The sequence below is a fragment of the Littorina saxatilis genome, linkage group LG3, assembly GCF_037325665.1.
Source record: "Littorina saxatilis isolate snail1 linkage group LG3, US_GU_Lsax_2.0, whole genome shotgun sequence".
Taxonomy (NCBI): Eukaryota; Metazoa; Mollusca; class Gastropoda; order Littorinimorpha; family Littorinidae; genus Littorina; species Littorina saxatilis.
This window is the reverse complement of record NC_090247.1, coordinates 11,056,897-11,072,347: the sequence shown is the minus strand read 5'-3', so window position 1 is coordinate 11,072,347 and position 15,451 is coordinate 11,056,897. Positions and strand designations below refer to the sequence as shown.

The 15,451-nt window shown below is 42.1% G+C and overlaps 2 protein-coding genes across 9 annotated transcripts in view; one reads left to right on the top strand and one right to left on the bottom strand.

Annotated features, from left to right (window-relative positions):
- Positions 1-2,085, bottom strand: part of LOC138961601 (ADP-ribosylation factor GTPase-activating protein 2-like) — a 36,500-nt gene extending 34,415 nt beyond the window's left edge. For all 8 annotated transcript variants that reach the window (XR_011454244.1, XM_070333266.1, XM_070333267.1 and 5 more), the window contains exon 1: positions 1,980-2,085. Coding sequence is in view for 7 of the 8 variants with exons in the window: in XM_070333266.1 (XP_070189367.1) it covers positions 1,980-2,051 (72 nt within the window). In the remaining variant the exon portion in view is untranslated. The remainder of the gene's footprint in view (positions 1-1,979) is intronic.
- A 45-nt stretch (positions 2,086-2,130) lies between these two features.
- On the top strand, positions 2,131-14,270 carry LOC138961604 (protein AMN1 homolog). Its single transcript, XM_070333275.1, has 7 exons — positions 2,131-2,221; positions 4,587-4,719; positions 5,761-5,905; positions 6,310-6,527; positions 7,187-7,243; positions 8,096-8,207; positions 9,117-14,270. Exons 1-7 carry the CDS (start codon positions 2,172-2,174, stop codon positions 9,194-9,196), a joined length of 795 nt encoding a protein of 264 aa, XP_070189376.1. The 5' UTR covers positions 2,131-2,171; the 3' UTR covers positions 9,197-14,270.
- Positions 14,271-15,451: the final 1,181 nt, after the last annotated feature.

Sequence of the window (15,451 nt, the reverse complement as noted above, 5' to 3'; positions counted from 1 at the left end):
ACAATTGTAAGCATTCACTCTCAAAGACCCAATCAATGTTGATAATTACCGCGGCGACTCATGGTCAATTTGCAACTTATCTCTGTAATCGCAAAATCCACAACGAAAAGTCATAAACACTTAAAAGAAAAGAAGGTATGGTCGCAGCTCTGTACATTTTCAGACTGGAAGAAAAGCGTCAACAAGCTACGTTTGACGTCATACAAGTTTGACGTGTTATCTCGTGCTACTGTGACGATGCTTTGTGGTCCGGAGTTGGATTCTAAAAATTCGTCTCCCTGTGGGTTATTGTGCATTTTGTTGCACAACCAAAATGATGACAAAAACGATGTTTGGTGGCTTGTCGTCAGACCAGCATTTTGTTGTTGGTCCTCGGGGAGCATATCGCCTTTTGTCTCATATTTATCAACTGCGGCCTTCGGCCTTGGTCGATAAAGATGAAACAAAAGACGATATGGTCCCCTTGGACCAACAAAAAAGCTGGTCTGTCAACAAGCCACCAAACATCTTATATTGTTCCCACAGTCAAACCATTGCTGTACACATGAACAACACACAACCTGTCAGTGTCAAACAATATCATAACGCAGTCAACTCAGTCAAAGCATTGCTGTACACTTGGGACGCTTATCAGGTTACACATTGAACAAGACACAACCAACTTTGTTCCCGCAAATTAATATACATGGACAAGACACAATTATTTAATGCTGTTTCCACAGTCAAGAGATTACTACAGACATAGACCAGTAATATCACCAGGACAGGAATGGGAGGGGGGGGGGGGGGGGGGGGGGGAGATCAACACGACAGGTCTGTATTCACTCCGACAATGAAAATCTCTGAAAGTTGTAACAATTCTCAGTCTCAGCCAATAATATGCCTGTCACAAACAAGTTGTTAGGAAAAAAATTCCATTAGATGTTTTTCTATCTGTTTTAACAGGGCTGGCAAATGTGTACACACTCTAACTCTTAAGTGTATACGACCTCTTCCAAGTCTATGTATACTCTTGAGTCAGTGAGTGTGATCTATACACCAACAATTAACTTAAAGTGTCATCTGCTGTGCAGCATCATTGAGTTGTTGTGTGGTCTTGTTCAAGACTGTTTTGTTTTAGTGTGTCTAAATTGTCCCAAGTGTACTTTACAAAATGGCGTTGAATAACACGTACTCCGCGTGTCGATGCGATTGTCCGGTACATAACAAACACTCACAGAATGTAATCTTCACTTCAGTCTACAGTTAAGGCCTTGCACAAGTTGCAGTATCAGTATCACTCACACACTATTGTTTTGTTTATTGTTCTTGTACTCTCAGATGATCAACTGCCTGTTTCCTTTGCAAAATGTCATCAAATGACAATTCGCTTCGCGACAGGAAGTTATTTTCATTGTCGGAGTGTATTCAGGGAGAGAATCTTGTATACACTCCTAGCCAGTGCGTTCTGAAAATAGGAGATCATCATTAGCTTAAAAATTAACTGCATGCTACTACCCATGAGTAATTACAACCTCCAACCACATAGCCTTTTTACAATTTCACATTACTCTTCAATTCAGGTTGCAGTTGCACAATATGGTCCTGGTAGTGGCACTGGTAATGGTATTGGTAATCACTAAATGACTAATTGTGTACGGTAATCTGCCTAACACTAACAGATGCTGCTGTATACTGTTGAAAACCGCTGTAAAGACATACGTCTGATTAAAGGTCTGAGTAAGCAAGAATTAGACTACGCACTAAAGCTTCTTCGTCGTCGACAGCGCATCTGGATCAGACTGAGAAAGACGGACACAAGTGACAGTCATCACTACGTCTGTCAAACTGAACACGTATTCAGCCATACGAACCGCTGTCGGCTGTAGCCTAACCAAACTCATGATTTTTGTGTGCTAACTGTCAACAAAACTGGTATCCGTTTTCTACGTTTTTTTGAAATGATTTTGAGGAGTGAAAAGATAAGATCAATAGTGTACCTTATTCGTTGGAATTGAACGTAATCGCTTAAAAATAGTGACGATGTCGGCTTTGCTAGGTTGGTCTGCCATGTTGGTGACGTTTCTGAAGGCAGCAAGTCATGTGACCGCCCCATTTACGTATCGTACGGGGCGAAGAAAAATCTAAACTGCGATTGGTCAATATTGTCCTTGACGTCTGCTTGTTTAAATATGGCGGCTTCCGCTAACGATGACCGTAGAGTTCCTTCTCTTTTCAAAACGTAAGTCTTAATTGCGCCTGCATTACGTCAAAAACTTGCAGTTTTCTACATTCCCAAATTCAGCGACGTTTTAACAGTTCATAGAGTAATATAACCATTTGCATTTCATTTGTGGTTGTAGTAGTGCTCTGTCGAATGGTCGATCGTTGTTGTCTTTTCTCGTTCACAGCTTCACAACAGAAAGTTGTAATAACCACGTAAACACGTCCTGAGAAGGAAGGTAGCCTGGTAACTTGGATGGCCATGGATTAAACTTTAAGATGCAGAGCCGAAGTCAAAAAGAGAGTAATTCAGATGGGATAAAAGAAGGTTGAAAGATTGAAGTAAAAAACAAACAAACAAAAACAGTAATACTAATAGGGCTCAAACCTACGACCTCACATTCCAAAGTCCGGAGAAGTAACCACTTTGCCATGCACACTATATAACTATCATGTTGGGCACCAAAAAAAAAGGTTCCTGGGCCTAGGGGCGCCATGGCATAACCAACTTGTCGGTACTCGAGCCACTCTGTTGTTTTCTTGGAAGCCACACAGTGAATTTGTTTATTTGAGACACTATTTGAACAGTATCATTGTGTTGCACCGTTGTGTGTTGGCAGGTGCACCAAGGTAGTGCATCGTGACCAGTCTTATCCTTAGTGGATTATGACTTTATTCAGTTATTCCCCGAAAAAACAGAAATGCTGCAGCAAAACCGTTTTTTTTAGGGGAATAACTGAATAATGTCATCATGAACCGAAGCATGTTTTTTTTTGCAGCAAAACCTTTTACTGCGGTAAAATTGAAATAAAGAATGCTGCGGTAAAACGGTGCGGTTGTTTTACTGCAGAAAAACTTCTTGCATTTTGTCCGCAGCATTTTGTTCTTGCTCATTATAATATTGCATGTGTGTTCCCCCTCTGTTGAGAGATGGACTCGTCTAAAGTTACCCAGAAAACACTGAAAGCAGGAACTGCTAATTACAAAATTACGCTGGTAACACCCTTACCTGTCAGCAACATTATCACATTTGCCTAGAGGTACGCAGATATAGTCCACTTCGTGTTCGATTTGCTTCTAAAATTGTTCATGCTCAGCCGCCATTGTGAAGTTGAATGGGGGTGAATGACCCCACACCTTCTGATTGGTCCTCCGTGGAGCAAGCTATTATATATCTCGAGCGGAAGGGGGGGGGGGGGGAGGAGGGGAGAGAGAGATGGATACTAACACTACTTTACGTGAGCGTTGGTTTTTCTGCAGAAAAAACTGTCACAGATTATTCCAAAGAAAAAGCAAGAGGCGAAGCCTTCACGGCTCACGTAAGAAATCGACAAACAGTAACACAAACTCAATCACTCCGTCACACATACACACACACACAGTAAGTATACCGTCGCGATATAACAGGACAGTTGAAAACGACGTTAAACATCAAATAAAGAAAGAAAGAAACAGTAAGCATAAGTGATACGGTGCAAGAGTGCGAGACACTAGATCTAGATCTGTCTGTCTGTAGCCTACTTTTTAGTACTTACGGGGACACGATGGCCAGATCAACACTGCGCTTTCGACAGCGCTTCCTCGCGCAGACACTGGAAACATGCTGTGCAGATTAACCTGTAGGAAATCTTTGGTATCTTCTTTATCTATTTTTCTGGAGCTACGAAACCGAACAATGTGAAATCATGAGTCGTCTTCTTCGAATCGGCGAACTGCAGCTCGGTGATAACTGTATCTATACATGTACCTCAATCCTTCACGGGATCTGACCTAACCTTGACCCCTGACCTGGTCTACATACCTCACACGACACAAATCAGTCAGCTGTTTTTACCCCCCCCCAAACCCCCCCACCACCCGTTTTCTTTAGTTACACACTTTAACTACATACGTGCCGACGAAATGTTGATCATTGCTTCAATATTTTGAAGCTGTTGCTTGGATAATAACCAGGTAAAATTAGTATTTCGGTGTTTAGTCAAATGTTAAAGTTTCTATCACACACACACACACACACACACACACACACACACACACACACACACACACACACACACACACACACACACACACACACACACACACGCACAGACAGACAAAGTTTATCATCGCATAGGCTACACTTACGTGAGCCAATGAATCGCAATAAATTGAATAATGCCGCAAAAAAACAACCTCACATTATCCTGCGGAAAAACTGTTTTGCTGCAGGAAAAAACAATGCTTCGGCGGATGATGACATTATTCAGTTATTCCCCGGAAAAAAAGTTTTTGCTGCAGCATTTCTGTTTTTGTGTGGGAATAACTGAATAAAGTCATAATCCGCAAAGAATACAGTCTGGCTCAGCATGAAATGATTGTGTTGCACTGTTGTGTGTTGGCAGGTGCACCAAGGCAGTGGTGACGAGTCTGGCTCAGCATGAAGAGGACCTGTTCGTGTCCCCCATGCCCATCAAACAGGCCTGCCTCACGCTCATGACCAAGCGAGGGCTGGTCACTGATGACAACATTGTCAATGTAATAGTTCCTCCTCTTACCTTATCTGTTTTTCAGGTCATCCCCTTGAATGGTTTAAACTCACTTTTTAAAACTCAAGAAAATTGGACACACACACACTGTCAAGGAATTTAGATGCGAGCTGAACTTATTCAATGGTCCGGTGTTTGCTTTTCCGTGTACGGGGTTTCTACTTTCGCACACTCATTCACACATTTTTACACACACAGTCATACACAGACATACTCGTGCATACGGGATGGTGACAACACGCACTCGAACAACACACACGGCACACAACAAATGAACATTTCAAACATTTCGCTATTAACTCAAATCAAAACATAATCGTCATACAAATACCTATTTTATAACAAAATACCTCTCGTCACACAGAACACACCGTTCGGCACTGTACCAACACTTCTGAATCCTTCGAATGTCTACAACACAGTCAGGTATCACATCACTGCCGAAAGTCCTTGAAGTTACACACAGTCCGAACCGGCGAAGTACACTGCTTTACTGTCCTCCGACATGCACAAGATAATGTCCGCTGCCATGTTCCTCTTGCTGCAGGCACTAAAATAAAACCTAATTACTTTAATTAATAAAAACACTTTCATTCCACACCACAACAAACACATCCACTCGCATCAGTCATCCCATCGCTCTCTGACGTATTACGCTTGCACGGTCAACCTCTCGACCACCGCATTTACACAGAGGGGGGACAACATACGACGCACCGTACAGCACAACCATCCCTCGCTAAAACAAAACACTGATTTTACCTATTCAAATTAGGCGAGTCGGCTATTCCACCAGACCATTTCAATAGGGTTTTAGAGACTGCTCGGAAATAATACTTATTCCACGATAGCTCAGGGGTACCGTGATCAGAAAACAATACCACCAAATTTTCCCTTGGCACACACATAACACACACACACACACATACACTGACACAGTACAGTATTATTCACACATTGCGTTGTTAGGTTGTGGGAATCGTTGCTATTTTATCAACCCCAAAGTGTTGGGTTGCAATTTGCTGAGCAGTTGCTGAGTGACAAGCTGCGAGTGCTTGACCTGTCGGCCAGTGAAGTGTCCGACGCCTGTCTCTTCCAACTGTCCGTCTGCAGGAATCTGTGTAAGCTGGACCTCAATTCAAACAAGGCGTGCAATGAGGCCATCACCTCAGCAGGTACATCGTTTATCTCCCCTCACACATTGTTTCTCACCACTTTTCTTGTATTCAGGAGTTATGATTTTAGCATGGAATTTTATTTACCTTGTCTGTAAGCATGTCTGTGTTTGTTTGTGTGTGATTTTGAACCACAATATGATGGTGATGTCAGCTTGTCAGTGTAAGGTTACCATTCAAAATAAAGGGTCATGTGGTCATGGAAACAACACTGCCATGTGTCATCAGTGTCATGTTGCCATGAAAAAGCCACAGCCAGGGGTGAGTCAGGTGTGTAAGGTGTCACTATCATGTTGCCATGAAAATAACAGCCAGGTGTTTCAGTGTCAGGTTGCCATGGAAACAACACAGCTAGGTGTGTCAGTGTCTTGTTGCCAATGAAATAATACTGCGTGGGGTGTCAGGTGTGAGCAGCGTGTCGCGATCGTGTCCTCACCTGCAAGTACTGTACCTGCGTCGCTGTATCAACCTGACCGATGACGGGGTGGTGGCGGTGTCGCACAACTGTCCACAGCTACGAGAGCTCAACGTGGGGGGATGTCCACGCCTTACCGACGTCAGCCTGGTGGCCCTGGGAGAAAACTCCTCACGCCTCAGCTCGTTCAACTTCTCCAAGGCGGCGGTGAGACTTGTTGTTGTTGTTGTTGTTGTTGTTGTTGTTGTTGTTGTTGTTGTTGTTGTTGTTGTTGTTGTTGTTGTTGTTGTTGTTGTTTCTTCTTCTTCTTCTTTGTTTCGATTAATATCCTTGTTGTTTTTGTCTTTTTTGTGTCGGTGGTTTTGTTTACTATGTTTTAGAGATCTTTTCTGTATTCTGCATTTTGTTATACCTGTAGCAGTATTCACAGTGTCACACCTACGCAAATAAATACAAGGGGTTTTCAACATTAAAAAAATGCACAAATGGGGCCAAAATCTGCAGAAAGTCAGACATTTGACTGATTTCTTATTAAATAGATAAATAATTCATGATTGATTTCTTATGAAATCAGAATGTCACTTTTCCAGTCAGCAAGTTAGTTTATCACTCTCTTGACAGCTAGCTGGCACATGAGGAAAGTTCTCTGTGTTACTTGACTGATTTCGAGTCATTGTCAGAACTCTCTAATCAGTATCCACAATCTGCCGATGCTGAATGCTGGCTGTCTAGTGATTACTTTATGTAATAATGAGAATTTTTGATTTTCAACTCTGTATTTTTATGTGTGTGTGTGTGTGTGTGTGTGTGTGTGTGTGTGTGTGTGTGTGTGTGTGTGTGTGTGTGTCTGTGTCTGTGTGCAACAGGTGACAGACTCAGGTGTGTTCAGCCTGGTGAATGGAGCATGTTCTGCTTCACTCAAGGTAAGAGAGAGAGAGAGAGAGAGAGACAGAGACAGAGACAGAGAGACAGAGAGAGATTGATTGATTACTGGATTACAATGAACAAATGAGAGACATTATTTTATTTCCTTGCAAAAAACATTCTAATATCCGCATCAGGTTATTGATTTTCTTGAGCTTTGTCTTTCATTATATGCGATATAGATATGCTTTGGTTAACAGCAACAGATGTCCCAACATGATTACAAGGAACATAGTCACACGCTGTTTCATTGATTTGCTTTCCTCTGTGCAGGTTATACATTATTGTCATGAGGACTACATGTGAATGAGTGACTGTGTCTCTCTTTTTACAGTGAAGAATGTTTGGTTTGGGATGTTATGTGGGTTATTTCGAAGGTGTGTAGGTGTGTGTGTGTGTGTGTGTGTGACAGAGAAATGATATCTTATGATGAACAGACATACAAAAAAGGTACACATTTGTGTTTGTATACCACATTGAGATGATAAAGTTGTACAGTGGAACCCCCCTTTAAGACCCCAGAATTTAAGACTCCCTTCCTTTTAAGGGCAGACCGGGTAGGCAAAATGAGTTATTTTTGGTCTCATACATGTTTTTTTCAGATTTGTGTTCATATTAATTGTTATTAATACCTCTGTAAATTCACCCCCATTTTAAGACTCCCTCCTTTTTAAGACCTGATTTGCTCTGATTTTAGGAGGTCCTAAATGGGGGGTTCCACAGTATTGTCTTGTCATACTGTACGTGTTTCACACTCGATCAACATCTTGCATTACAACGTATGTGACATTGTGTTAAACTCAACATGTGTTACAATGTACATGATATTGTGTCACTCTCATTTGTGGCAGGAGATGGACATGAGCGGCTGTGTCCAGCTGACGGACGAGGCGGTGGAAGGGGTGGTCCAGCTGTGTCCGCACATCAAGATCCTCGTCTTCCACAGCTGTCCCCTCATCACTGGTGAGATGCTGGCAGTTGCCTGTAACATGGGCTGTTCCTTGTGCTTGTCATTTCACTATAGCCCTACACCACCATTCCCTCCATGCCCCACCCATCTCCCCTCCACCCTCCCCTTCCCCCTCCCATCACTGGAACCACTGGCAGTCGCCTGTAACACAGGCTGCTCCTTGTGACAGTCATTTCAGTATAGCCCTACACGTCCACCCCCTCCCCTCCCTCCTTCCATCACTGGAACCACTGACAGTTGCCTGTAACACGGGCTGCTCCTTGTGACAGTCATTTCAGTATTGCTCTACACGTCCACCCCCTTACATGTGTCACAGGGTGACGCAGTAGTCCCCCTTGTCACAGGCAGTTGCTCTACACGATGGAGTTGTCTCCCTGCCAAAGGCAAAGTGGGAGCTGTAGCTCAACGTTTTTGGTACGTTGGAAGCCAGCACACCAGTGAGATGCAGAGTATATATCTGGTTGTGATGGGGTCTAGCTGCTGTTGTCACCTTGAATGCTCTTAGGAACTTTTGTGTACCCATAGCAGTTTCTGCAGGGCTATTAAGTTAGCTCTAAATCTACACCCTGTTTGACTGCCTTTGCCTCGAAAGGTGATTATTGTGGGATTCTGCAACTTGAATCATTTGGGTTGCATTCAATTTATGGTTCTTCAATATTGCCCCAGTTACTGTAAGTGTAATTGTCCAGTATTTATATTCCCCACTGAGTGCAAGTTCCCAGTGTTTATTTTGCCCCAGTGAGGGTGAGTTCCCCGAGTGTTTATTTTGCTTTCAAAAGTAAATGCAAGGAGAGTGTGTGTTACAATCAGGAACTAATGAACTTTCCTGGTTTTCTAGCAACTGGACTAAGAATGCCTGCGTTTCGGATTTGGAGAAATGTAGCTGTTTTTGCATGTTGCAGAGAACGCCCGAGTTGCGCTGGAGAATTTGGTGCACAATGGGGCAACCAGGATGAAACAGGTCACCTTCACTGTCTACTGAAACACTTCATGGAACAGGTCACAGTCACTGTCTACTAAAACACTTCATCAAACTGCTGTCTTCACTGTCTACTGAAACACTTCATCAAACTGCAGTCTTCACTGTCTACTAAAACACTTCATCAAACTGCTGTCTTCACTGTCTACTGAAACACTTCATCAAACTGCTGTCTTCACTGTCTACTGAAACACTTCATGGAACAGGTCACAGTCACTGTCTACTGAAACACTTCATGAAACTGCTGTCTTCACTGTCTACTAAAACACTTCATGAAACTGCTGTCTTCACTGTCTACTGAAACACTTCATCAAACTGCTGTCTTCACTGTCTACTGAAACACTTCATCAAACTGCTGTCTTCACTGTCTACTAAAACACTTCATCAAACTGCTGTCTTCACTGTCTACTGAAACACTTCATCAAACTGCTGTCTTCACTGTCTACTGAAACACTTCATCAAACTGCTGTCTTCACCGTCTACTAAAACACTTCATGAAACTGCTGTCTTCACTGTCTACTGAAACACTTCATGAAACTGCTGTCTTCACTGTCTACTGAAACACTTCATGAAACTGCTGTCTTCACTGTCTACTGAAACACTTCATGAAACTGCTGTCTTCACTGTCTACTGAAACACTTCATGAAACTGCTGTCTTCACTGTCTACTGAAACACTTCATCAAACTGCTGTCTTCACTGTCTACTGAAACACTTCATCAAACTGATTACTGTCACTGTCTACTGAAACACTTCATGAAACTGCTGTCTTCACTGTCTACTAAAACACTTCATCAAACTGCTGTCTTCACTGTCTACTGAAACACTTCATCAAACTGCTGTCTTCACTGTCTACTAAAACACTTCATCAAACTGCTGTCTTCACTGTCTACTGAAACACTTCATCAAACTGCTGTCTTCACTGTCTACTGAAACACTTCATGAAACTGCTGTCTTCACTGTCTACTGAAACACTTCATGAAACTGCTGTCTTCACTGTCTACTGAAACACTTCATGAAACTGCTGTCTTCACTGTCTACTGAAACACTTCATCAAACTGCTGTCTTCACCGTCTACTAAAACACTTCATCAAACTGCTGTCTTCACTGTCTACTGAAACACTTCATCAAACTGCTGTCTTCACTGTCTACTGAAACACTTCATCAAACTGCAGTCTTCACTGTCTACTAAAACACTTCATCAAACTGCTGTCTTCACTGTCTACAAAAACACTTCATCAAACTGCTGTCTTCACTGTCTACTAAAACACTTCATCAAACTGCTGTCTTCACTGTCTCAGACCTGTTTACCAGTACGATTTGGGCGTATTTTGTACGCCAAATTATTATCGGTACGCAAATACGCGACACACGCACAAAATACGCCAAAGAAAAAGTCTAGAATACTTTTTCCAGTGTTGGTGTGCTGATTACGGGATGGTACAACTGATACCGGTTTCGGTCGAAGGGAGATAACCATGACAGCGAGTCTTCAGCTGTGGAAACCTTGTTCAGTTGTTGGCACGTGCGATCGTCTGGACAATCGTGGCAAAATGAAGCGGAAAAATGTGCCAGTTTCGGATGACTGTGCCAAATCTAAACAGCAGAAGCAGCAGATTTTCTTGGAGAAATATAAGAAAGAGCCAGGAATTGTGGAGTCTACTATGCGAAAAAGTCATGCACACTGCAAGTATTGTAAATCAGATTTCTCCGTTGCCCATGCTGGGAAATATGACATCGAACGACACTGCAGTTCCAAAACTCACCTGGACAAGGTTGCTGCAAAGAAATCCGCTGAAAGCTGCCAAGGAATTATGAAGTTCATTCCCGCAAAGCAAATCCTGCCAGAAGAAAAGGCTGTAGTCCGTGCTGAAGCAATGTTTTCTGAGATTATTGTAAAAATGAACTTGCCACTGTCAACCGCAGATGTTATTTCACGAACTTCATCTTTTCATTATCAATCTGTTTGGAAGACACTGGTTATAATGCTATAAACTGACAGGTAAATAAAATTGTTTTATCCCTGTTGTATTGGAAGGGGTTAAATTCTGAAGGTGTTCACAAGACATGCTATTCTTACACAAACACGTTTGCACTCACGCGTACATTTTCCCTAGCCCATATGGCTTTGCTTGCAAAGTACACCAACTTTTTGAAAAATACACTCAACTGTTTGGGAAAGTACTCTTGCCTCGGGTTTAGGGTAAACAGGTCTGCTGTCTACTGAAACACTTCATGAAACTGCTGTCTTCACTGTCTACTAAAACACTTCATGGAACAGGTCACAGTCACTGTCTGCTGAAACCCTTCATGATAGTGCTCACCGGGACTGTCAACTGAACAACTTCATGAAACTGATTACTGTCACTGTCTACTGAAACACTTCATGAAACTGATTACCGTCACTGTCTACTGAAAAACTTCATGAAAGTGCTCACCGTCACTGTCTACTGAAACACTTCATGAAACTGATTACTGTCACTGTCTACTGAAAAACTTCATGAAAGTGCTCACCGTCACTGTCTACTGAAAAACTTCATGAAAGTGCTCACTGTCAACTGAAACACTTCATGAAGCAGATCACTGTCACTGTCTTCTAAAACACTGCATGAAAGTGCTCACCGGCACTCTACTTAAACCCTTCATGCAGGCACTGTTTACTGAAACACTTCATGAAACTGATCACTGTCTCCTGAAACACTTCATGAAAGTGCTCACTGTTTACTGAAACACTTCATGAAACTGATCACTGTCTCCTGAAACACTTCATGAAAGTGCTCACCGGCACTGTCTACTAAAATAACCCTTCATGAAACAGGTTAACTTCACTCTCTACTGAAATTTTTTTTATCCTCCTGAAGATCTCAGCAGCCTGTTTCAATTGACTTGACTTGACTTGAATTGACTTGATCAGTGGTTGAGGCCCGTGATGACCTGTTCACCGTGTTATGTTGGTTGGTTATGTGTTAGTACTGTTAACTGGTTATGTTGTTGAAAGCTCCATATTCCTTACTCCTGAGACCTCGATCAGGGTGCCGTCTACAATTATTTCTCTGTGTGTTTGAAATGTAGAGAGTCAGTGTGTGGGTGTGTGTGCACGTGGGTTTTTGCTCGTGTGTGTGTTCGTGCGTGTGTGTTTCACAGTGAAGGAGTCATTCCCCATGTGGTGGTCATCTGTGTGTGTGTGTGTGTGTGTGATGTCACTTGAAGGGCTAGTCCTGCCCTGGTCCTGGGTCAATGTGGACTGGTGAGGGTCACAAAACGGCCAGTTCTACTGCACTGATACTGGACGGATGGACAGATGGGTATAGTCCTGAAGTAACCCCGTGGAAGTGCCAGTGTTTCTGTGATTGCTAATCTGTGTCTGTGATATTTAATTGGGAGGAAACTTAATTCTGATGCAAAACATTTCAAAGAATCCGTATCCATATTTATTATTATTCAACCTGAGAAAATTATCTACACAAACAGTTACTTGCAAACAATGTTGCTGTGGCACTGTAGAGTTCTCTCCCTTTAGTGGAAAAACATATCAAGCCATGAAAACCTATGCAGAATTGTTAAGACTTGCTTGTGATTGTTGAAATGGTGTAGTCATGTCATTCTTGGTGTGTCAATGTGTGATGAGTAAGATTGATCAGTTGTTTGCTTTTAATACTGAGATCACTGTACTTTCTGTGGACGCCTCATGTCCCTGATAGGGTTTTATTGCCTGTGACAATGCAAGATACGTATGTCATTTAGCAGCAGTGTTTGTCTGGTTCCTGAAGGGGTAGACCTGCTAAAAGTCAAAACTGGTGAAACAGAAAATATTGGTAACCTGTTCATGCAGTTTAAATTAATGCAGTTTAATTTTGTTATGCCAATTTGAAATGACGTATAGTTCATAGCAGTTGGTTTTACACCTAATCCAGAAATTTGAAATAAAAAATGTGTGCATTTTCTTTTGTTTGGTGAACACACAAAATAAGTTTTAATGTTTGACTATTTTTAATTCACTTCTTTAACAAAAAAATATAAGTTTTTATTGGGGGGAGGAAGGTGTTGGGAATGGCTGGAAGAAAGTACGTTTTTAATTATTATGCATGTGGTCAAGGTTCCTAAAAAAACTACTGCGCAACATTTGGTGAAAGTTATAGCTTCCCTGTTTATTGAACATACTTGATGATAAACTTTGTTTGATGATAACCTTGTTATTTGGAAAATTGATTTTTGACTCACATGCGAAGCAAAAGTGAGTCTATGTACTCACCCGAGTCGTCCGTCCGTCCGTCCGTCCGTCCGTCCGTCCGTCCGTCCGTCCGGACGTCCGGACGTCCGTCCGTCCGTCCGGAAAACTTTAACGTTGGATATTTCTTGGACACTATTCAGTCTATCAGTACCAAATTTAGCAAGATGGTGTATGATGACAAGGCCCCAAAAAACATACATAGCATCTTGACCTTGCTTCAAGGTCAAGGTCGCAGGGGCCATAAATGTTGCCTAAAAAACAGCTATTTTTCACATTTTTCCCATTTTCTCTGAAGTTTTTGAGATTCAATACCTCACCTATATATGATATATAGGGCAAAGTAAGCCCCATCTTTTGATACCAGTTTGGTTTACCTTGCTTCAAGGTCAAGGTCACAGGAGCTCTTCAAAGTTGGATTGTATACATATTTTGAAGTGACCTTGACCCTGAACTATGGAAGATAACTGTTTCAAACTTAAAAATTATGTGGGGCACATGTTATGCTTTCATCATGAGACACATTTGGTCACATATGATCAAGGTCAAGGTCACTTTGACCCTTATGAAATGTGACCAAAATAAGGTAGTGAACCACTAAAAGTGACCATATCTCATGGTAGAAAGAGCCAATAAGCACCATTGTACTTCCTATGTCTTGAATTACCAGCTTTGTGTTGCATGACCTTGGATCACCTTGACCTTGGGTCAAGGTCACATGTATTTTGGTAGGAAAAATGTGTAAAGCATGTGAGTCGTATGGGCTTTGCCCTTCTTGTTTTTTTTGGCGCGGGGGCATGTTTACTGTTGTTACATTGTCTTTTTCTAACAATAAAATAGTGCAAAACATACCAGACCATGGGATTGGGATGCTGGCTTTACACTGACGAACATTTATCTTGATTTAGTGCTATCCCTTTTCATTCATACTTTTCTCTGACTCTTCCTGATTCAACCTTATTTGCTGAAGTTCAAGCTCTTTTGCAGATTTTGGTTTATTTTGCTGTTGTGTTCCATCGTTCATTCACACTTCACTTGCTCAGACTCAAGCTCTACTGAAAGAATATTTCTGTTATTTTACTTATTTTTTAAATTCATACCAGCACATATTGTAGGTTGAAGTTTGGTGAAAATCCTCCTCTACCACTGGAACTATTTCACTCTGTATGTGCAGACATGAAGCTGTGGCAAGCACAGGTTGTAGAATGAAATTTGGTGGAAATCCTCCACCACCACCCACTTGAGTTCACTCTGTGGCAAGCTCAGGTTATAGAATGAAGTTTGGTGAAAATCCTCCACCACCACCCACTTGAACCAGTTCACTCTGTGGCAAGCACAGGTTATAGAATGAAGTTTGGTGGAAATCCTCCACCACCACCCACTTGAACCAGTTCACTCTGTGGCAAGCACAGGTTATAGAATGAAGTTTGGTGAAAATCCTCCACCACCACCCACTTGAACCAGTTCACTCTGTGGCAAGCACAGGTTATAGAATGAAGTTTGGTGGAAATCCTCCACCACCACCCACTTGAGCCAGTTCACTTTGTATGTGCAGACATGAAGCTGTGGCAAGCACAGGTTATAGAATGAAGTTTGGTGGAAATCCTCCACCACCACCACCCACTTGAACCAGTTCACTCTGGGGCAAGCACAGGTTATAGAATGAAGTTTGGTGGAAATCCTCCACTACCACCCACAGACCTGGGAACCCATACGATTTCACCGTATTTTGTACGCATGATTGTCAAGAATACGCTCAGTACGGTCAGTGGGAAAAAAATACGACGAGAAAAATTCCTAGACTACTTTTCTTCACAAGTCCATCCTGAAGCCGATCCAGTATTTTGGCACATGATTACGTCACTATATTAGCCGCCGTCGAAAAAAATATAATCGGATCGTGTCAATCAATCAAAACAACCAGGCAGACGAAAGTACGGTATTTGGCGAAATCGTTTCCGAGAATAAACAAGTGAAACAAAGAAGAAAAGTGAAAACGTTTGAAGAAAAATATCACACACACACACACAAT

Bases quoted from the DNA above. Each gene is read 5' to 3' on its own strand.
- LOC138961604 (XM_070333275.1), top strand. From the start codon at position 2,172: ATGGCGGCTTCCGCTAACGATGACCGTAGAGTTCCTTCTCTTTTCAAA. The intron at 2,222-4,586 runs GTAAGTCTTAAT...GTGTGTTGGCAG, and splicing joins GTTCCTTCTCTTTTCAAAAC to GTGCACCAAGGCAGTGGTGA. The intron at 8,208-9,116 runs GTGAGATGCTGG...TGCATGTTGCAG, and splicing joins CAGCTGTCCCCTCATCACTG to AGAACGCCCGAGTTGCGCTG.